Source organism: Hyperoodon ampullatus (genome assembly GCF_949752795.1).
Source record: "Hyperoodon ampullatus genome assembly, chromosome: 5".
NCBI lineage: Eukaryota > Metazoa > Chordata > Mammalia > Artiodactyla > Ziphiidae > Hyperoodon > Hyperoodon ampullatus.
This window is the reverse complement of record NC_136918.1, coordinates 58,408,051-58,432,443: the sequence shown is the minus strand read 5'-3', so window position 1 is coordinate 58,432,443 and position 24,393 is coordinate 58,408,051. Positions and strand designations below refer to the sequence as shown.

The 24,393-nt window shown below is 42.9% G+C and overlaps 1 protein-coding gene across 8 annotated transcripts in view; it reads right to left on the bottom strand.

Annotated features, from left to right (window-relative positions):
• Positions 1-24,393, bottom strand: part of TNIK (TRAF2 and NCK interacting kinase) — a gene marked incomplete at both ends in the record, with an annotated part of 410,421 nt that overhangs the window by 308,292 nt on the left and 77,736 nt on the right. For all 8 annotated transcript variants that reach the window (XM_079704808.1, XM_079704809.1, XM_079704812.1 and 5 more), the window contains one exon: positions 7,966-8,031. In XM_079704808.1, the coding sequence (XP_079560934.1) occupies positions 7,966-8,031 (66 nt within the window). The remainder of the gene's footprint in view (positions 1-7,965; positions 8,032-24,393) is intronic.

Sequence of the window (24,393 nt, the reverse complement as noted above, 5' to 3'; positions counted from 1 at the left end):
GGCACTCAGCTACGGTACCCGGACATAAGCCATCCTGATTTTCTGTGTTCTATGGAATAGTTCCAAGAGGCATTAAAAGCAGTTACTTGGGTAGTGAGAGGAAAGGGGAGATTCCACAGTTAAATAAATTGGGGAAATATTGGGTAGAACCAAGTACTATAAATGCTAATATTCAAGAGTAAGGGATGGTTAGGAGCACAATGAAACCTCTTTAGTCACTCTATTCTTTTTTCACAGAGCTGATCTTGGGGCTCTACTGAACACACTTTGAGAAATGTGACTGTCTAGCTAACAAATGTCAGTGAGGCAAAGGCAAAGCCAGAGAGACCTCCACTCAATCCAATGACCCTGTTTGCCTGAAGATCACAAAACAGAAGGGGTGCAAGAATGAATCTGTAGCTGGAGTCAGGCCACCCAGAGGGGACTTTCATGTACTTGGTAACACACAGCTTAATGGGCATAAGGATGAAGAAGAGAAAGGTTGACTCAGGATTAAGCTTCCTTAGTCCCTGTATACAGGACTCTGCCCCCTACCTTGTAATAAAATAAAAGACAATAGCAAGAATCAAACCTTAAGTGTACACAGCAGTTTAAATTTAACAAAATACTTTCATAGCCCCTAATTCATTTCAATCTCACAGTAACCTGATGGGATATATCAGGAAAGGCTTTTTTTTTTTTTTTTTTGGCGGTATATGGACCTCTCACTGTTGTGGCCTCTCCCATTGCGGAGCACAGGCTCCGGACGCACAGGCTCAGTGGCCATGGCTCACGGGCCCAGCCGCTCCGCAGCATGTGGGATCTTCCTGGACCGGGGCACGAACCCGTGTCCCCTGAATCGGCAGGCAGATTCTCAACCACTGCGCCACCAGGGAAGCCCAGGAAAGGCATTTTTATCCTCATTTTACAGATGAGAAAACCTGAAGCTCTAAGTGGTGATATGGCAAGCTCAAAGCTACAGCAAGTTAGAGGCAGAGCCAAACCCATAAAGAGAGATCCTCAGTTCCTAACTGAGGTCCTTACCACCCCACTCTCCTTACGAATCTCATAAAAAGGGCTCTCTACTTAGATCTTGTACTATCTTAAGGGGAAAAACTGTTGATTCTTCCCCCCAAATTTGTAAAATATATAATTATTTAAAAATCACTCTCACCTCACTAAAATCCCAGAGAGCTACACCCAATTCTTCTTACGTCCTCTAATAACCTACTTCTTCTTACAAATTATTAAGAAATTGGCTTTCTTTAAACAAAGACCAATTATAATCTACTTCTTCTTACAAATTATTGAGAAATTGGCATTCTTTAAACAAAGACCAACGATAGTATCTGAATGGCAATTATATCATCAAATGCCATAAAGAAGAATTAAGAATTGGACTTAATGTAAATAATGCAATTCTGAACATACATAAAAAAACCAAGAGCTCGGGCTTCCCTGGTGGCGCAGGGGTTGAGAATCTGCCTGCTAATGCAGGGGACACGGGTTCGAGCCCTGGTCTGGGAGGATCCCATGTGCCGCGGAGCGACTGGGCCCGTGAGCCACAACTACTGAGCCTGCGCGTCTAGAGCCTGTGCTCCGTGACGGGAGAGGCCGCAATAGTGAGAGGCCCGCGCACCGCGATGAAGAGTGGCCCCCGCTTGCCACGACTGGAGAAAGCCCTCGCGCAGAAACGAAGACCCAACACAGCCAAAATAAATAATAAATTAATTTTTTTTTAAATTTGAAAAAAAAAAAAAAAACCAAGAACTCAAAGGTAGAAGGTGAAGCACAAAGATGTGTGTGTTTCTGACCTCATCTTCTATGAATGCTTCTTGCACATCAGAAACTCTTCTGCAAAACCAAGACCAAGGAAAGAGCTGGTAAGCTAGGCTCCCCCTGGTGCATGTGTTTGGGAAGAAGAAAAGGTTGCTGAGTGCCTACTATGTGTCAGGCACTAGGCTAGGGATTCCACACACATTACGCTTTAGTTTTCATAACAACCCTACACTGTACTATTACTAACAGTACAGTTACTCAGAGAGCAAGTTGGCCATCTTCACAAAACTAGAACGAGGCAGAAACAGACTGGACGCCAGCTCAGTCCTGCTCCTAAGTCCTTTCCATTACACTCCTTTCCACTTACGAAAATGTTAAATTATACCCCAACATATGCACATGCCAAGGCCTCTAAGCTTTTTCCAAATCCCCTTCCCACAATTCATTCAGGTCCCCACTCTGACTCATATTGCTCTATATTCTACACTCTCACTGTCTCTGTTCGCACATCAATTTTAAGAGTTTTTGCTATTTTCTCTTACGCTTAGAGAAGTGGTCCTCAGCTGCGGAGAACTTTGCCCCTCAGGAGACAGCTGACAATGTCTGGAGACATTTCTGATTGTCAGGACTTTGGGGTGCACTGGCATCTCATGGGTGGAGGCCAAGGATGCTGCTAAACATCCTACAATGCACAGGACAGCTCCTCCACAACAAACAGCTATCTGACCCCAATGTTTCTCAACCCAGTGCCAAGGCTGAGAAACCCTGCCTTGAAGGGATAATGTGGTTTAATAAATGTGCTTTAGTTTCCTCCCCTATAAAATCATGAGGAGTAACTAAGACACCATATATGAAAAGCTTTAGCACACAGTAAGCATTCAGAGTCCTAATTAGTTAATCTGACTGCACACTTTTTAGAGTAGGAACCACCTTGGTGGACTCTGCATTCTTCCCACACAAAGCACAGGGCTTTTGTCACGGGCACTCAACAAATGTGAAATAATATATTCTTTATATTTGAATTTTTGTTTAAAAAACAAATGCCACTATTATTTAAGAAACACAACATTCTCCCATACTCACTCCTTACCAAACAAGAAGTGAATAGTATAATTCATGATTCATTAGAACAGAATATGAAAAGCTACATTGCATCCTGAGTATGTCATAGAATCACCTCCATAGCAAGACTATTAATAAGCCTACTATTAAAATGTTTTGTCTCACTTCAACAGAAAATTTATTAAGAGATCGCAATATATAGATTTAAGGAAATCTCATGCAACAGGCTCAGATTCTTCTATCTATACCAGTTCAGTTTTGACCGTATCAATTGTCAGGTCTTGAGTTGAATTACTCAGAAACCACCTTAAACTGTAATCACAAACATGTCAAATAAAAAGAGCAAAAGTCAAATCTCAGAATGAGTATGTCAGAACTGGCTGGCATCACATCTCAGGTCCAGATTTTGCGTTTTTTTTACCTTTCTCAGTTTATGCATGTTAGAGTCGGCACAAAAACCCTAAAGTAAATGATAACAAAAAAACATTAGGATTAACATTCACTCAAGTGGCCCTACAACAGGATAATCTATAACCATTTTTGCAGAGTTTCTGGAGGTGTGGCCCCAGGGCCCTGAACGTCAGAATGAACCCATACACTTATCAGAAGTACAGATTCCTGGACCCCAGACAGACCTACTGAATCAAAATTTGAAAGGTTAGGCCTGGAAAATTACATTTTAAATCATTTCTCAAATATTTGTTTTGCATAGTAAACTCTGGGAACCTCTGCCAGGAGGGTGAACCCCAGAAAATTGATTTGCCTCATTTGTAAATTTCCAGCATATGTCTTGCTTCTACAGACTATCAATAATTAATTTAACATAAAATCCACACCCTTACCATAAAAAACAGGGAGAGAATTCTGCTGATGACTTTTGTCCAAATGTGTACATCTGAAGTAAGCAGACTGATATTTTATGGGAAATGCTGAAAAAACTGGGAATGAATATACATAGAATTATCAAGGAAAACAGAGCTCAATTCTGGGCCACACACAGGTCACCATCTACTATGTACCAGATGGGGGATACAGTGATGGCTAGACGGACTAGGTCCCTACTCTTATTTTTTCCTTATTATGCATTTAAATTGTTTAATATATACATAAACAAAGAAGTATAATAATTTCAGAGAGTGGCAATGCCATGAAGACAAAAAAACAAGTTGACAGAGAAAGTCATTGGGAGGAGGGAGGCAGTGGCAGTGGCTGGCTCTATTAGATACAAGGATGAAAAGTGGTTGCCTTGAGCAGGTAACATTTGAGCTGGGACCTGAAGGAGAGAAAGCTAGTCATGAGAGGGTTGAGGGGCAAGTGCTCTAGACAGAAGAAACTATTACTAGAAAGACCCTGAGGTGAGAAAAAGGTTCTCATGAAATTATTATTGAAATTAAATCAGAAATCAGATAATACATACAAAATATTTCATGACATAGAAAACTATTTTAAGGTATGAAGTATTATTTTTATTAATATGTTAGAATCGTTTCAGGGCAGAAGCCAGGATAATGAAGGACCTCAAGTCTAAGTCATACGAAGAATTAATTCAGCAACTGTGGCTACACTGCCTGGAGATGAGGAGACAAAAGTATGTGTTTGGGGGAAGAAGGGAGAAGTCTTCTTCAAATATCTGAAGGACTATGTTCTTGTGGCAGAAGATTACATTTATTTTTTTAAATAGCTCCGAGGGAGTGAAAGGAGCTTGAACTGGTTAAACATTTTAGGAAGGGAGAATCTTGGCTCAACATGATAATGAACATTCAAAGGGAACTGAAGGCAAATGGAATGACTGGGAGGTAGTGGATTCCACACAAGTGGAGGTGATCAAGGATGGGCTGAACAGACGCTGGCAGAGGCATGACTGGGCTAGATGACCTACAAGGACCTTTGCAACCCTTTGAAAACACACACACACACACACACACACTCAGTCACAGTGTTCTCTCTCAACAAGTACTATAAACATCAATATGGCCTCTTTACTTCATACTTTACAACCTAGAGGAGGTTTTAAGAGAAACCTGAGAGATACAGAGGAATCCACCATATTCCCAATTCACACTATCACCCCAGAATAAAGTACATCTCCATCTCTGCAATAACCAATATACAGTTCCAAAGGGCAAATTAAGAAACAGGATAGACTAACATTCATTTTTGAAATCTGTGGCTAAGATTTAATGGTGTTTTAGCAATAAACATTAAACAATTATTTGGACCTATTAAAATAATTACTCTATTTTAACAAAAATGTGTCTGGATTCCATTAGGTCCCAATAAGTGGCATGCCAATAAACAGCCAAAGCCTTTAGCAAATGGGTATGTGGCCTTTGGTTGGTTCATTTTTTTCATGGGAGCCATAGGCCCAAGAAGATGATTTCCTCATTAAAAACCCTGACAGAGCCTCTTTACTCTTCACTATTTATGCAATCTGTCTAGTAAATAAAGCAAAAAACAGATACTGAACTACCACTTGACCACCTGGGACCAAAATAATAAACAAATCTAACCTTCCAAGGAGAGACAGACCAAGCTAGACTTGGGAGTAAGGCTAGAAGCAACTTTGAAAAGCTAAATGTTATTAATGACCTTTATATAAAATATGTTTCCACATCTAGATTTAAGTGGCTTATATGAGATACACTTCAAGAAATACTCTCTTAATATCTATGTATACTTTTGTTTATTGAATTAAGTCTACTTCTTAAAAACTACTTGTAAATAAAATTATATTATGACTCTCTTAGGACAGCTTATTAAAAGAAACTTATAAGAATCTTTCCAGAAAAGAAAGGCTACATCTGTATAATTGTTCATAAAATTATACCTCATTTTATGAAATCCAGGAACAACAAAAGCCAGGGTTACAAAAAATTAAAATCAAAGGTTTAATATTTAATGTAAAGAAAGTATTTATCACAGACTTTTTTGGTATAGAAATCTGTTCCTAGGGCTTTAAAATTTATATTTATGTTTACACTATTTTAGAAATATACCTATTCCATAAAAGTTAAATATAACCTATAATGTGGACAATCACTTCCTAAATTATTTCTCTTTGGGTTCACGTGTATTTGAGTTCAGGTTTTGCAGTTTATTAAGCTTTAATCCTTCAGGGCTCAGAGTAACAGCAGGACTGGATTAGTGACCCAGAAAACCCAGGTGTCTCTGTTCTTGAGGGGGTGCCACCTAATATCATCTGGGTTGTCTAGAAACAAAACCCTTAACTGGGCATGGAGGATTAATCCTTCAGGTAAATCATTCCAAGTCCCCAAAACATTTATAGCAAACACCCTCACTTGACTAATGCACAGAAAAGCTGCTGTGCCACAAAACAATACATAGGGCTGGTAAAAGAAACCAAGCCTCCCGTCTCAAAGTCCAGTGTGATCACCATGGCCATCTTTGCAGTCTCCCCTCAGCTTGAGAGAGGCCAAATTTCTGTATCAACCTCTATGAGAAGGGCACCCTTTAGAACAATAGTGTTAACAACTTAGTTGGTGAATTTCTTTCCTCTCTGAAGATCTGAGACCTCTTGGGACTTGTTTCCTTTTCTTTTTTTTTTCAAGTAACAAGAAATTAGGGCTAATTTTAGATTTTCCAAACATTCTCATCCTTAATTGAGAATCCTATCTCTTTGTTATCCTCCCTTGCAAGAGGGTACAGTCCACCTCTTAGATTAGTGGACAAAGCTGTGAATCATCTCCCAGATGTGTATTCTACAGGTGGGAAGCACAGGACAATGGAATGGCACTATAAAACCAATAGCATTACACAGAGTTGCTTCTCCAAATTGACAGCAAATCAGAAGTAATTCTCTACCTAAACCAGGGCTTAATTCATAAGCTCACATTAATTCACAAGTTCGATCCAACTTCTCAAAATGCAATAGCACAATCTTCCAACCTGATTATCTTCACTGAAAGTATTTAAAAGCATTTGCTGAGACACCTTTCTTTCTTATGTCAGACAGGATCAGTGTCAAGTGAACAGCTGGAGGAGACTACATTCTGTCTAATTGAAGGGGGTTGACATTTTAGGAAATAATCATTTCTTGCCAGACAGAAATTTTCCCCTGGAGTGGACACCAATGGGTACCTCCTGGTAAATAAAGGCTTAAAAATATATATATATATATATATATATATATATATATATATATAAAAGTATATAAGTATATATATACACACACATATACTTTTGACATTCTGTAGAATAGGAAATATTACAATCTGGATGACTTCTACAATAATTTTAATCAACTAAGAGAAGTTTAGGACTCAAAGAAGTAATTTTTTTTAAACAGAACAACAAGAGAGAATTTGTAGTGAAACACCATCCCATATCACTACCACTCAGGAATTGACTGATATTTCCCTTGAAATAATCATGCGGAAACAATTGGTTTGTTTTGAAGGCATTTATTTCAATAGCTCATTCACTAAAACCCCCTGACCTTTAGTCCAAAAAGTTAATTTCCATTTTATTTTGATAATCAGGAGAATCAACCCACTTTTCTAAACAATCACTTTTTCAGATCATTTTCTGAAAAGCATGTTTGGAGTGAATTTGTAAGCAAAAATTTAGTAAAAGGGAAAGAAGAACTTTTCATTCCTCAGCTCAATCTCAGCTCAAGTTTAACTTTTAAGTATTTCCTATCTTGTAAGAGTCATTGCTGCCATTAGGCCTTTCTTTATGAGGTGGCCAGTTTTCTCCTAACACTGTTCACTAAATTCATTTAACTCATGCCCTAGGCCAGTAACAAATCTACTTTTCCAGCTGTGATACTTTAATAGCTTAAATTTCTAAAGTAAATAGCATCCTTCGCGCCTTTGAAAACCAGTTCTGGCAGTGATTAAAGTAAAGAAACAAAACATTTAAAGAGCTTCAGATATGCACCATCAGAATGCATGTGTCAGCAATAAGCTCTATAATATATAATGAAGGGAAATGCCCAAATCCCAGAATCCGGTTTAGGCAGTGGGACTACAGATACATTTAAAAAGATGGAGAGTCAATTAACAAGTATATTATTTCATTTTAAATCTGTTATGAGACATGTATGAGTGAGAACAGACAGCACTACTATTCAGCATTCATGAACCAAAACCACACATAAGCCATGTTCAAGCTCAAGGAACTTACCTTATACACTTGTCCGTATGTTCCATTGCCAACAAGTTCCACCAATTCAAAGATCCCTGCAGGGTCCTGAAAGAAAATAAACAATAAAAAGTCAAAACGATATTCTAGCCATTGTCTTAATCAAAAGCAAATACGCATTTAAAATAAGCAAATAAATAACAACTTAAGCTTTGGGGGGGCTCTCATATGTTAATATGAAAGAGCATTAAAATTTAATTCAGCTGCAGCTATGAAATGAGTCAAAATCTATTTGTTTCTATTTTACATTTCTATGAGATGTGTTTAAATCAGACAGAAGGAAACAAGACTTCGTTGAAACAATAAAAAAAAAGAATTAATTCATTTTTCACTGTCAAATGGAAATACACTTGTAGGTACATTGGGCTAAACTGAAAGGCTCACCATCCTGAAGGGGTTCTAATTTTGAAGATCCTTCTGTTTGACATTTCTGAGCTGCTCATTGTGTTGGAACACTGGCAGTTCAGAAAGGAGTGCTCCTGTGTTGTGGGGCAATCTTCCCTGCAGAAGTCAACAGTTTCCAAGAGAAAATGGAATCAACCTAACTTCCTCTCTCAGAAAGTATTTCTCTGGATTCATCTCCCCTCTCGACAATGCTGCCTCTGCAAAATACGCTTTTGCGGCTGGCCTCCAGTTCCTGCAGGACCTGGAGAGTCCCGGGCAGGATCTAGAATGCAAACGAAACTGGAGAACTATGCAAGTTCTTAGCACCGAACAGGTGTCTGCTAACCCTCAGAGTCAGCTGTGTTAGAGCGCTCAATAAATATCCAATAATCGTGGATATTATTACCGAATTACCATCCCCAAAAGTCGAAAAGAAAAATCAAAGCCTATAAGATTCAACTCAGAGACAGAAAGTGCCTTTGGCCTCCTCTGATTCCTAACTGGACAGAAATGATTTCTTGAAAGGCCTAGCTCACGAATCCCAAACATACATGTCCACAGAGGCCAGGCAAGTAACGGAAAAGAGTGAGGGGGCCGCAGGGGCCTGGGACAAACTGAGGAAGTCACGTCCCCTTTGGGGGGCAGGGGGGCCAGCTGGAACCAATCGTTGTCATGTCAACCTATGAGCACAGTCTTGCCAGGTCTGAAGATTTTTTTGAAGAAAAACTGAACATTTTGTTTCATGTGAGATCTCATTTTTAAATGTTAGGCACGGACTCACTTTGAAAAGAACTCTGGGGGACAAATGAAAAAAACGTCAGCCTCTGGCCTAAAAAGCATTTCCCCTCTCCAGTCAACAGGTTTACGAGCACTGCCATATGGTGTGACAGTGACTGAGAAGCAGGCGGGGAAAGCCTGGATTTTAGCTTCAGACAGGCCTGGGCTGAGCCCCAGCTCTGCCTTGTCTGGCGGCGTGATCCCAGATCTCTCCCCTGGGAGAGCAACTCAGTCTCCACGCAGATAAAACGGGGAGGACATCTACCCAGCAGAGCTCTGGGGAAGAGTAAGTGAGGGCCTAGCACCACACCTGCACGTAGTCGGCAAACCTAATATCTGACAGGAATCATTTTTAAGCTGAGGAATCCCACACCTCTAGTAGCATTTAAAGGAGAGGGGCTGCTATTCACAGGGAAGGGGACAAATGAGTTGGAGGTGACAAGTTAGAGCTCTTTAAAGTGACAGTCTTCAGCAAATCAGGCCCAAGAAGAGCCCTTTGTGATGTGTCTTCAAAGATCTCACATAGAAAACAAATTTAAAAAGAAAAAAATAAGACAAAACAGCAACAGCTGAAGCACTTAGTCACTCACAAAGACTGCAATTAGCATTATCCATTGTTATAAAGCCAGGAAGGCAAGAAACCCCACTCCAGACTCATGTCTCGACAGATGGAGAAGTCCAGAAGTTCCAGCTATGCCCCACCTGGTCAGGGAGGTGTGGACATCATCCCAGATGGAACCATGAGACAGGAGAACATGGGAAAAGGACCTAGAGCTCTGCAGACGGAGATCCCAGAGCTAAAAGTCACTGTCAAGGCCACCTGGGAGGTGCCTCAAGATGGGAAAGAAAAATCGTGTTTGTTAAACTACTAGGCCATTAGAGCAGCAGGTTTTATTATGAATGGAATTAGAAAGAAATGAGGAAAAGGGGGAGAAGTAGCCCACAAATGGTGGAAGCTGCTGTTTGTTTCTAAGCTGTGCTTCCCAGTAGTTTGCGCAGTGGTGTTTCTGCAACAAATTTCAAGAGAGGTCCTACATTTGCTTGAAATATCTCAATTGTGTGTTGTTTTCTTTTTTTTAATATTTATTTATTTATTTATCTTTGGCTGCATTGGGTTTCGTTGTTGCACACGGGCTTTCTCTAGTTGCGGTGAGCAGGGGCTACTCTTCCTTGCGGTGCGCGGGCTTCTCATTGCGGTGGCTTCTCTTGTTGAGGAGCACGGGCTCTAGGCACGCGGGCTTCAGTAGTTGTGACACAGGGCTCAGCAGTTGTGGCTCGCGGGCTCTAGAGCGCGGGCTCGGCAGTTGTGGTGCACGGGCTTAGTTGCTCCGCGGCATGTGGGATCTTCCCGGACCAGGGCTCAAACCCATGTCCCCTGCATCGGCAGGCAGATTCTTAACCACTGTACCACCAGGGAAGCCCCTCAATTGTGTTTTCAATATTCATTTTTCTTGACTTAAAAAAAAACATGAACAAAAGAAAGGAGACGTAGGATGGTGAGTACCAGCTGCCGTAAGGAGCCCGGGAAGTGTAAGGAGGGTGGCAGGAGAGGGAGGTGCAGAGCGGGACCCACTTCTACACCCAGGGGTTGTCCCACCTCACAGACCTCTCCTCAGGGCTGGGGTGTAATGGGCAGGTCTCAATATGAGCCAGGCAGCTGACTCCTAGGTTCCTTCCTCTCCTCAAATAGTCCATTCATAGGCATATTGGTCCAGCTAGTCGGAGCCAAGAAGGTTCAATGCCAAGACTTTCATTCCAGGTGCTGGGAGAGAGGCTCTTCCCACTGGACACATCAACGGGCTCAGAAGCAAAAGTCAGAGGGACTACAGAGTTTGATTGGCATCCTGCCTTGGGTAAGCAACCAAACCGGAAACAGTCGTCAAATTAGGGTGGTTCCCCAGGTAACAGACTCTGAGAACCACCGAGATTTACACAGAGGGTTAACTGGGATGTGCCTCATAATCAACGCCAGTGGGGAGTGACTGAAGAAGGCCTGGACTGAGCAGATGAAGGAACTCAATGCAATGCAGTGGAACAAAGACTTCATCTGCTCCCACAGGAGCTCTGGAGTTGGGATGACTCTTCAGAATTACCCTACCTTGAGGCATGGGGGCCTCTGTACCCCACCTCCATTGACTAGTCATTGCGTGCAGGCTGTCCCCCATCCCCGTCCCAGAGGTTATGATCTTGGGTGAAGGAACACTCTTCAGCCGAGGACAATTCCCAGGTGAGAACCATCGCTAGCCGCCTACACTCCCAGCAGGTGGATAATGAGCACTTCAACAGTGGACAGGGAATCGGGGTGACACACCATGGCATCCACTACAAGCATCCTGGCTAGAAATGAGGACCCACTTGGAACTGGAAGAGAAGTCTCCAAGCATCTACCTTCTACAGTATGCAGATAGTAATAAGACAGAACGACACAATTAGAGTCATGGTGTTTGCAAGGAGGGGGCTCTCTGAGACCCTAGAAAGCACAAGGCAGAGCTATTGTTCAGGGACACTTGAACTTAGCACTGACTCTAAGCTTGCCTATTCCCTCTCCCCCAATCCAAGTACCTGGACAGCTGGATGTTTGTGAATATTCCCTTACACAAATGCATATAACTGTCAGAGACTTTCTTGGGGAATACTGATACAGCTTGAATGTTGTAAGCATTCAGCTGTGTGCTCCATTCTTGCAGGACTCTAAAGTAATTTCTCCTGGCTCACCAGTGACCTCGATCTCTCGTTTGTCATGGTCTCTTCTCAGTCTGTCCTGGTTGTTCCCTCTGAGGCACTGCCACTGCTGAGCATTGCCACTCTTGGTGAAATCCACCCCCTCCTTTCTAGTCCGTCATTCAGTCTCTCAGAGAGATTTTTTTTCTCCTGCCCATACCTTAAAGGTTGGCTGACCCCAAGGTTCCATGCTCCTGTTGTTCACTAAGTGCTAAGGATTTTATCTCCAGAAGTCCACCATATCCGTCTACTCCACCCTCTTCATACAACAGCCCTCACCATCTCTTGCTGGGACTGTTTATTTCAATCAATTCTCTCCTCCTTTCAACCTATCCTTCACACCAATCTTTCTAAAATAGACATTCCTAAACACAACACACCACGCTTTAAAATCCTACACAAGGTGGTTCAAATTGAAAGTCAAGGTCCTGTCATTCTTAGGCCCAGCTTTCATTCCCAGCTTCATGTTCCATCATTTTGTGGTACAGCCAACCACTTCAAACCTCACTTCCCTGACACATCACACTTAGCCATGTCTCTCTGCCTCGGTTCATACTGTCTGCCTGCCACGATTATTCCTTCTACTATTCTCTATGAGGCAAAGCCCATCCTTGAAGGTCCAGTGTGACACCTCCTCTGTGAAGCCTGTCTCAAATGAGTGCCCCCGCCTCTCTGCCCCCATAGCACGTTGTGCATGGCTCCATTATAACCACTCTCACACAGTGAGGTCCCCTCTTCCATTTCTCTCTCTTGATGAATTACAAATGGCCTGAGAGCAAGCACAGAGCATATTTATCTTAGTGTTTCCAGCACTTAGCATGGTGTCCAACACACAACTGCTAGACATAACTGTTTACTCACTAAGGTTGATGTCCCACAATGCTCCACAATATAAGTAGAGGAAGTCACAAAAAATGGGATCAGAACGTAGAGCCAAAGGTCTAACAAGCTTACGTCATTTCTTTTTCCATCTAGACATAGCTGTGCCAGCCACTGCCCCTTCCACACACCCCTGACCCGGCTCCCAACTGCACAAAACTGTCACATGCATAAGCTCCTATGGTCTTTCCAGCTCTAAAGAAAATTCATAAGGGCCATTGTTGTAAGCTGTGCCTCAGGTACGTGGAGAAGACAGGCTGTCAGGATGCGGCCACGTGCAATGCAACAAGGAGAAGACGCTGTGCCTAATGATCATGTTACAAAGACAGGAAGGGTAAGAGAAAAGAATCAGCTTAATCCTCCCTCTCATATTTGCTTAGAGGCTGGTAAAGCCAGGATGGGCAGCATGGAAGAAGGTTACATACACCAAGGAGAAATGAGCAAATCATTGACATTTACCAAAGTCAGGAATCCCTGTTGGCTACACATGCCTTTATTCAGATCTTAACCTTTGCTGGGAGGCTGAAAAGAAAATTTAATTCTAAGATAGAGCAGGTTACATTATTTCATAATGAAATATAACGACATATCAAAAGACATGCTGTTCCATGAAAGAAAATGTAACTTTTCAGCAAGTTACTTATGAAGGCAAATTTGATTAGTCATAATAATAAAAATCACAATAATCACTAACATTTCATGAGCACTTATGTGCTAGGTACTATTCTAAGCACTTTCCATGGATAGATTATTTAATTATCACAACTCTTTCAAGTGGTTGCTGTCCTTGTCTTTGTTTTACAGAGGAGGAAACGGAGGTTCAGAGAAAGTAAGCACTAAGCCGAGGTCACACCAACAATGGGTGGCTGAGCCAGGATGGGTCAGACTGCAAACCCCAGGCCCTTAACCACTCACCACCCCATCAGCTTCACAGAATCAGAATTCCCGGCCCTTGATTTTCCACTTGCTAGCTCTCCAGCCCTGGGCAAGTTTCAAAACTGCCCTGAGTCTCAGTTTCTCCATCTCTAAAAAGGGAACAATAGTATGTGCCAGGCAGGGTTACTGTGAAGACTGTGAAAGTGTGTAGACTAGCTCAGGGCCTGATACTTAATAGGACTTCAATAAATATTAACCTCTTTCCTTCCTTTTCTTTTTCCCTTTGAAAAAAGAATTCATTTAATACACAAGGAATATGCTGCAGAAAAATTCAGCGTGTGTTTCAAATATTTTCAATTCATAAAGGCAGTAAAAGAACACCGATTGTTTATTAACCAAGATCGCCACATGCTTAACAAACAGAGCCAGATATTTATGGACAAACAAGTGTCTCTTTAGAAATCAGTGAGACATTTGGAAAGACGCATTAACTTTTCAGGGCTCCTGGGATGCTGGAATAAATTCTCTTGTCTATCAGCTGATGAAATTCAGGTGGCATTGGCAGGCTCAAATCTGACTTCTCAGCAGGGTGGAGTGATTTAAGATCTAGGAGTTAATATTCCCAGTCACTGAGTTATACTTTTATTCTTCCAGGTCCCCTGAATGACACTGGATTTATCAGAATACTAAATAACATCTCTGGACTAAATCCCAAAGATTGGAAAAGCCAAACCTAAATATATAACTAGGATGACTACTTCCTTAGTATCATAAAAGATGATACATATTCTTCCCAGCCCTTTCCCCCTTCTCTGAAAATGAAATCAAGAGAGAAATTGGGAGCTTGTACAGACTCTAGACAACCCTTCTCCCAAACTCCTCTTCTTCAAGACATGGCCATTCTGTGACAGATCTTTCACTTGAGGTCACCAGTTCTGTGTCAGGGTGAAATAAACCCTCGCAGAATATGGACGGCTGATACGGCTCCCAGAATGACTGCCTACCCGCAGATTCCCTACTGACATCTGCTAAAAGCCTGTGCTTACTCCAAATGCATGGGCCTTAAAAAGACCAAAATGTTATTTCTCTTAGAACCATATTTAGCAGCTGATTTGTTCGGTTTCAGCCCTAACTGACAAGCATATGCTTACAAAAGCAAAACAGGACAAAGAAAACAGGAACAGTAGGAGAACTCTCCATATTTATCTTGAGCCTTCAGGCTTTTCAACACCATCGTTATTCCAAAGCAAGTACAGCACTGGGAACCATTGTGCTGACTCGACACAGCACCCCCAGTTCTAGTCCGTGCTGCACTCACAGCCAGGCCAGGTCCCTCGAATCATTTTTCACTGACCTTCCCTACTAACGTGAGGGTCTGAGGAGCGAACGGTCTTGAACAATGGGGTTTATTCAGTCCCTGGGCACTACCGGCACCCTCCCACGCACCTACTGTCTGGGGTGGAAGCAGGCGGTACACTGGCCCTGTCTCCTGGTGCTTCCAGTCTGATGAAGGAATAGACATGAGCAGATAACTACACGTACACAGTCATTAAATTACAATGACAAGCGACATGCAGGAAAAATTAAAGGTGCTCTGAGAGCATATTCCTGGGGGATCTAGAAAACAGCCCAGATTTCTCTTCATAAACATACTGCCCAAGCCATGCCTCTCAAATGGGACAGATAATTCAAGTAAAAAATACATACAAAAATAACATAAAGCTAAAACACTGGTTGCTGAATTTTCTCACTTGATCATCTATATAAATTAAGCTCTGCAGAGCTATCAGAGGATTGGTGCAAAAATGTCAGGTTTCACGTCGGGATTCTGCTCCTTGCTAGTGTTATCTGACCTCTCATATTCTGATTTCCCCATCTGTAAAATGGGAGAGTCCCGCTTGGCCTGCGGTCTTTGCAAGGCTGTATCCCACACAAGCTGGGCACCTCCCCAATGCCACAGGTCCTTGGCTGTCCTCTGGGAAGGGCGGTGCTAAGTGCAGGCTGACTCCAGGATGCCCACTGCCCCTTACGGCTGTGCTTGGCTAGAAAGTATTGGCGTCATTTTACCAATACTAACTCTGACAGGTTCTGGACATGGTCCCGGCCAAACCTCAAGGGACACGGCCCTCAATGCTGGTAGCTGCTAGCCCTCGGGTCAGGGGGACCGGAGCCTCCCCACTTCCTGTTTGGGTCCCAGTTCCACCGGCTACTCATACTCAGCAGCCAGCGGCAGTGGACCAGCTTCCCCACGCCTGCCACGGCTTACCTGCTCCACTCGGGATGCTGCATCTCCCGCCTGTCCTCAAGAAGCAGCCTCTAGAATGAGATCTGAAACCTGGCTCTTCAGATTAATAGGGGTGAGACCTTAAGCTATAATGGTCATTATCACCGTCTCTGGGATAGACAATGGCCTAAATGCTTCATATACATTTTCATATTTAATTTTCATAGCGACTGTGGGAAGTAGATATTACTAACCCCAATTTCCAGATGATGAAACAAAAGCTTCAAGGAATTAACTTGCTCAAGGTTAAATAGTATGTGGTAGAAACAGCAGCCAAGGCCAGACTGCAAAGTGAGGAAAAACATACATCCCATGAGGATTGTTCGGAGGATCAGAAACAACATATATAAAGCATTTAGCACGATGCACAGTAGTGCTTAACAAAAAAGCTACTGCTATTATTGCCCTTGCTGCTGGTATCATTAAAAGTTGCCCACGGGGCTTCCCTGGTGGCGCAGTGGTTGAGAGTCCGCCTGCCGATGCAGGGCACACGGGTTCGTGCCCCGGTGCGGGAAGATCCCACATGCCGCGGAGCGGCTGGGCCCGTGAGCCATGGCCGCTGAGCCTGCGCGTCCGGAGCCTGTGCTCCGCAACGGGAGAGGCCGCAGCAGTGAGAGGCTCGCGTACCGCAAAAAAAAAAAAAAAAAGTTGCCCACGATGACAGTATTGTCAGTAGTAGAGGCAGAATTCAAATCCAGATTTTTTTTTTTTTTTTTCGGTACGCGGGCCTCTCACTGCTGCGGCCTCTCCCGTTGCGGAGCACAGGCTCCGGACGCGCAGGCTCAGCGGCCATGGCTCACGGGCCCAGCCGCTCCACGGCATCTGGGATCTTCCCGGACCGGGGCACGAACCCGTGTCCCCTGCATCGGCAGGCGGACTCAACCACTGCACCACCAGGGAAGCCCAAATCCAGATATTTTTAATCCAAGCCCATCACTATTTCTCACTTCTCTACAAATGGCCAATGCTGAAATTACCTTGAGGCTGTGGGGTTGATGAAGGCCTTGCAGTTTAACCATGGAGCCGGAGAAGCGCCAACAACCTCAAACCAGGCAGAGGCAACCAGGCAAGTGGCTGGGAACCCGGAAGTAAAATGTACCACAGCTGCTCGACGCCCCTCCTTCCCATCAGAGCCTGGAGTCCCAGACACGGAGACCAAGTGGGCGCTGAGATTTCCATCCAAAGCTTCCGTTTCTTTTTTTCTTACTTTGCCATCAGCTAGGATGAATACTGACTACTTTAAGTTAACCAATCAATTGCCAGTGAGAAGCAGTAAACTATAGTAGTTACGACCATAGACTACAGCCAGAAAGCCTGACTCTGATCCCAGCTTTCCCCTTTACTAGCTGTGACCTTGAACAGATTATTTAATCTCTCTGTGCCTCAACTGTATCTGTATCATTCAACTGTAAAAGAGTGATAATAGTAGTACTTACTTCCAAGGATTACTACAAAATAATTAATATATAGAAAACATTTAAAGCAATGTCTGGCATAATGTAAGTACTCAAAAGTGTTTGTTAATAATTCCTTATCGTAGAATGCAAATTCTAAGAAGGAAAGACTTATACTGGTTTGGTTCACTGCAGTGCCCCCACTACTTAGATCAGTGACTGGGACATTACAGACCTCATAAATATAGATTTAATATAAATATATAATATAGACCTAATAAATTATAGACTTAATAAATAGCTGCTGGATGAATCATGTCCCCACTGGTGTCACCAGTTCCACCACCAAAAGCCACCTTACGATAAGATCTCTGACATCTGGAGCAGGGACTTCTGAGATTGTATCAGTAAAATCCCTCTCCTCATTTTTTTTACAGAAGAACAAAGTGAGGCGCAGGCAAGTCCTATATACTCATAAAATCATAGGTTTTTCCAACAAGAGTCTAGGTGGTGTGTCCAAGGTCTCAACTAGTTAGTAGCAGATTAAGGTCAAGACCCCAAGTCCTTTGACTTTTAGTCTTTCTCTGTGTTCAATAAAATCCTTTGAGAAACCAAAGTAATCCCTCACTGTCTTTCAAACAGTGGACCTAGAAGGGAAGAGAGCAGGAACTGGCGCTGGGGGGAGGGAGAATGTAGGCACCAGTATTCAGGTGTAAATTCCAGGTACTTGTGTTGAAAAGTGAATTTATTTCACACCCAGAAACGATGTAACAAGATTTATCACACATCGCCAAGTTGATATCATTGAAACAATGAATTTACTTGTTCACAAGTACATATCAGCATAGATGAATGGGATTTTTCAAAATATACTTTTCTCAGTTTACAGACCTTGTATATTCACACTCATATTTAGCTTAGCTCCAAATTACAGTTGACCCTTGAACGATGCAGGGGTTAGGGGTGCTGAAAATCTTCATATGACTTTACAGTTGGCCCTGTGTAGCCACAGTTCTGCATCCATGGATTCAACCAGCCATGGATGGTGTAGTACTACAGTAGGTATTTATTGAAAAGAATCTGCTTAGAAGTCGACCTGTACAGTTAAAACCCAGGATGTTCAAGGATCAACTGTATTTCCTTACAAGAGAAGAGAAAACAAAGAATTCTACATAATTGTTGATGGTTGTTTGCTGGCTTATATCGGGAAAATGGGCATGCATAATTAGGAACAAAAAATTAAAAAGAGAGCTGAGAAAGGCTTATAATGTAACTTGGAAATTTATTCTGACTTGGGTACTGTAATCCTTTGTCAACTCTTGGGATTCCCAGACAGCCCGTCTCACCCTTCCTGACCTGGAGTCCCTGAGCTGTGGCCACAAACCTGCCTGTGCACATGTGGAATAAACAGAACCCACCACTCTCTTCAGGGACAATTTCCAACACAACTGCAGTTAGGGAAAGGCACATAACTCCATGAAGCAACCGGAGAGAATTCTCCAGGATACTAGGTCACATGGCAGATTTTGGACAAGGAAGGGATCTCCACCATCCAGGACTTGCCTCAACTCTCCCACAGTCTGTTCCAGCTCGAACATTTAAGTTGCTCTAAAGGTCAATATGTACATAAAGGCCTCCCACCCCGGCCCCTTCCCTCCCACCATCAGGTTGTCTCAGAGATTATACAGCTGTTTGGGGAAAGGTATCATACAGTTTACAGATATGCAAAGATGGGATCTCTCTAGGCCTGTCAGGACAAGGTAACTTTCCAGCATTTCCAGCAACACGAGGTCGAAATGATGGGAACCAGACTAGCAAAGATTTTGGCATTTTGCCTTTTCAAAGATGCTTAGATGAAGAAAAAAGAGAGCAACTGCAGCAGATGGACTTTAAAGACAAGAACTGATTACCTAAATAATTAAGTAAGAAAGATTAGGAAAGCATCCAAGGTTCCATTTTGGAAAAAGGAGCCTTAACCCTTCCCCCAAAGGTACTCATTTACCGCCTGCTTCCAACAGACCAATGGCACACATTTGCTTGAAAGCATTTTGAGCCTTTCTCCTCACACTTATAAGCACCCATGCAGTGGACAACAGGCCCTCTCTGTGGGATGAGGAGGTTAGTATTGGCTGGCTGGATCCCCTATGACTCTCACTTCCAGAGAGCGGCAGCACAGCTAAGAGCCATGGAGAAACAGCCAGGAGCCCATCAACATCAGCCTGGGGCAGGGGTCTGTCATCTGGAAGACGGCAGTGTGAGCCCATCCCAGTGCATCATTTGGTGTCGCCACTAATGGCACAGATGGCTGGTTAACAACAACCCTTAAACAGATTGTTTTTGACAAGGCTTCACTGGCATCTGGTCTATTTTTTTTCTTCAAGGCTTTTGTCCCTATGACTAGGCTAGCACTAAGGATATACAAGTTTGTTTGTTTTACAGGGTGGATACTTTTTTGAATGGGGGCTTTAGACCATCTTTTCAAGGGTCTAAATAGTTTTGCAAATCCAAGAAGCTCAAACTAAACTTCTCTGTGTCCCTCCAGACTTCCAAAGGCGATGAATTTCCATTGTCAAAGAGGTTTGGGAACACTGAGTTTAAAAGGTTAGCAATTTAGCTCTTTCTTTATTGCAGGGCCTCTCAGAGCCTTTAATGTATTAATATGCCCTGGAAATCTCCAAGAGAGGGCCAAGCTTTCCACATTCCCAAACCTGTCTGGCTGTAGAACACTTTTTAAGGGACCCTTGTGTCTCTCTAAGCACTGGTGTTCTGTGGATCACAGGTTAGAAAATGATAGGGTACACAGCAATCTTTCCCTTCTCATTCATGCTTAAGCAAAGCTTCCATCTTAAGTTACTAGAGCAGGAACTGCCCAGTGCCATCCAATGTCCATTCTCCCTTTGGTCCTTAGTAACAAAAACTCCCAATTTTATTTGGGAGACAAAGCACCCAGATCAAAAACTACATGCCCTAGCTTCCTTGAACCTAGGGGTGAATATGTGACTAAGTTCTGGTCAGTGATGAGTAAGCAGAATTATTGTGTGGGACTTTCAGAAGGGTTGCTCAAATGGAGCTGACTTAGCTGAGAGAAGCACTCTTTTGTCCTCCAACCTCCTCCTTCCAGCTCCCTGGAATGTAGATGCGATGGCTGGAGCCCTGTAGCCATTTCTGACCCTGAGGTGAATTTACAAATGGAAGCCTCACGCTAGGTTGTTATGGCAGAACAATAAAATGATTCTAAGTCTCTGATGGCCATGGAACTACCGTACCACCACTGGACTGCCTATATCTGGACTTCTTTAAATTGAGAGAGAAATAAACTTATACCTTCCTAAACTCTCTAATATTTAGGGTTTTCTGTCCAATACAGCTGAATTCTTATTCATTTACTTTGAAGTTTACTGTTCAGATATTTTTATTTATTTATGTTAAACTAACAGTCCTTCTTTAAAGTACTCTTCTTCATCAGCCTTTGTTTTGGTAGAGGTTGCAGATATTATAGTTGTTCAACAGATATTCCTGTTCTCCTTCCACTGGCACATTACAGGATGGCACTTCCTCACCCCTCTTTAAGTTGGGTGTGGCCACATGATTTGCTTTGGCCAATGCAATGTGAGTGTAAGTGATGTGCCACTTTCAGAGGGAATATTTGATTGTTAGTGTGAGATATTTTGATAACTATGGAAGCATGTGTGGACATGAAGCCTCCTCTAGTCTGTATCCTTGGGTAGCTGATGAACAGAGTCTCTCCTGACGGGCTCTGGACATGTGGCATGGTCAAGAAATAAACTTTAGTTGTATTAAGTCTCTAAGATTATTTGTTATCACAGCACGTCTTAGCCTGTTCTGGCTGACAGAAATGACCCAAAGATGGTGATAATAATCTCACTGTATAATGTTTTACGATTTCTGAAACAATATTTCAGAAGAATCACTTTTTACTAGGTATCTCCTATACCACAGACATTGTACAGAGCATTTTGCAAAAATTATTTTATTTGATCTCTGCATTGATCCTGTAAGGTAGATTGTTCACAAGAGAGAAAACTGAGGTTAAGAGAGTAACCTACATAAGATCAATGTCCAATGCCAAAACGCACATTCTCCCCACTGTCTCCAACCTGAAACATCTGAAGGCAGCCCTGGAAACAATGAAAACCCTTACAAAGCTGACTGGTGACACAGGAATCCTTGGAACCCTTTGTTACTAAGGAGGGTGGGGGGAACCGAATTGAAAAATGGAGTTTGCGCTCTCGTGGCTGACCACATCCTGTATGGACTAAACCAGGGCATGCTGGGGCTTGTAGTCCTAGTACCACACTGAGAACAGCAGAACTACGAGTCCTCTGTTGCTCATTTGAGTGCCTTAAACTCAAAACCTGCTTTTTGAGCCACTGTCAAGGTAACCTAGCAGTTGAGAATAACTAATTGGGCAACATTCTCTGACTGCTGGCATGAACAGTTATAATCTCAGCATCACCGTGGCAACCTGACAGGAATGCTGGTTATTCACACAAAGGAAAACCTGTCTCCATTCAGACCAGGATTGCATTTTGTCTATATTCCACTTTTCCCATTACAAGTTGCTACCGAAGGAACAGTGCTTCTTTTAAGAAGAATGTTTATTACTGGTCTGTGGAAAAACAGCATTTTCATAGCCTAGAAAAATTTGGAATGGGGGGAAAAAGTAATATATCCTTTATTGCCACCAGCAAAGAGATTTTATTAAGATGGCTCTATATAAACAACAGTAAAGGCCACCGTGGAGTAAGTGACCTGTAACTGGCCACAGAATTCTATGGAGATGTCAACAGCATAGTATGGGCAGTGGATTACTAACAACTAGATCACATTAAATTGACCAGGGCCCATCTCCTGGGTACATACAATGTCCTGTTGTAGACCCCTCCCCCAAACCCCAGTGGCTCCCCTGGCCTATTCTATTTCACCATCCAACCCCAGGCTGTATCTTTAAAGCACAGGCAGCCTGTCTCCATGCATCAGCTACAGCCAACTGCTCACCAGGCCCAGAAGATGCTCTTACGTTCTGTGTCCTTGTTCTTGCTGTCAAGAAAGTCCTTTGTTCCCATTTCTGTCAAAGTCTTATTTGTCCTTTGAGGTCCAACTCAAGTCATATTTCACACCTAAGACCCTCCCAACATTACATTAGTGTAAACACATTAAACTGCATCCCCAAAGCTGCCTGAAATGTGTCTGTCTTACTGCCCTGGAAGGCAACTCTTCAGGGAGCAAGGTCTATGTCTTCATTATCTCTGATCTCCCAAGATGTTTAACAGTGATGCCTGACACATCAGTAGTATGACATGGGAGCATGAGTAGTAATTTGTGTACCAACCGATCAGGGTTTGAGTGGGGCTTTGCCACTTCCTGGTGTGTAATCTTTGAAAAATTACTTAATCTCTTTCAGCCACAGTTTCTTCACCTAGCAACCAGATGCTACTCAAAGTGTGGTCCATGACCAGCAGGGTCCGCTGCACCTGGGAGGGGTTAGAAATACAGAATCTTGGGCTCTGCCCAAAACTACTGAATCAAAATTAACATTTTAATGAGATCCCAAGTGATTCGAGTGAAGATTGATGTTACAAAAGTACTGATCAAACCTACTTAGCAGAATTATGGTGAGAATGAGGGAAAGTTTGTGGAAAATACCCAGCAAGGAGCATGATGCCTAACAGATCCTCACTAAATGAGGAAACTATTACTAACGATAAGAGTATACTAACGTTTAATAATTTACTAATATACTAATAATTCCCTAATATAAAATGGAATGAAAATTGAGTTGTCTGGTGTTATGGAGGATTCAGATATCATGACATGAGCTTCCTTCAAGGAGCATGTCTAATTAGTAATAACAGAGGAAAACAAATGTAACAGAAATGAAGAGAAATGAAAGGACTGTGGTTTAGAAGATCATAGTTCTGAACTTGACTTCATCATTTACAGTTTTTTCTGACCTTGACCAAATCCACTGAAATTCTCTAGTTCTTGGTTTTTTCTCCTATAAAGTAGAAATAAGAATACCATTTCCCTGCCTGCCTTTCAGGGTTGTACTAAAGTTGAAATGAAACACAAGCATGAAAGAATTTTGCCAGGGTGAAGTTGGGTTGTTATCCATTAGTACAAAAATAAAACATGCCCATCACAAATTTTCCACTCCTGAACCCACTCTCAAGGGTGGCCACCCTTGAAGGACAAAACTGCATGTTAGGGCCACTACAAAATAATGTTCAGCTTATTCCATTTTATAGGATTTGAGGATGGAGTTTTAATGGAAGGAATGAGGAGAGAGATAAAGGGGGCAGCTGGCTCTGTCTGCTCAGGCAGTGGTCATGGTAAGGTACCTAAGCTGAGGGTACCTACGGCTTGGAAAATGCTGAGGAAGGCATGGGAGGGGCCGCCAGCATGAGCCGCAAGAGAAGGTATTCATAGCAGACCTGGGGCTTTCTCAGCTCCAGAGCTTAGGAAAGAACAATTAAGGGGGTCCTGAGGATTCCAGTTTGCCAGGCAGGTCTACTGGGGCAGGAGCCTGAGACTGGAGGGTACTGTGGGGTCGGAGGAATAAGGAGGCAGCATTTGCTGGAACCCATTTGTCAAGGACCCGACTCAAGGAGACACGATGGAGTTTAGCAGAACACAATGCAAATGCCAAGAGAGTTCAGATGCGGGGAGGAGGGGGGAGATGGATACAAACAACACAGTCAAGGAAGTCTGAAAAGAAAAGGTGGGCACCAGGCTGGACTTGGAAGTACACACAGGATGTGCACAAGCAAGGAAAGATTAGCAGAGGGAAGAAATCTCTTTTCTAATGGTATTTTTTTAATTTATTTATTTATTTATTTTTGCTGTGTTGGGTCTTCATTTCTGTGTGAGGGCTTTCACTAGTTGTGGCGAGCGGGGGCCACTCGTCATCGCGGTGCGCGGGTCTCTCGCTATCATGGTCTCTCTTGTTGCGGAGCACAGGCTCCAGACGCGCAGGCTCAGTAGTTGTGGCTCACGGGCCCAGTTGCTCCGTGGCATGTGGGATCTTCCCAGACCAGGGCTCGAACCCGTGTCCCCTGCATTGGCAGGCAGATT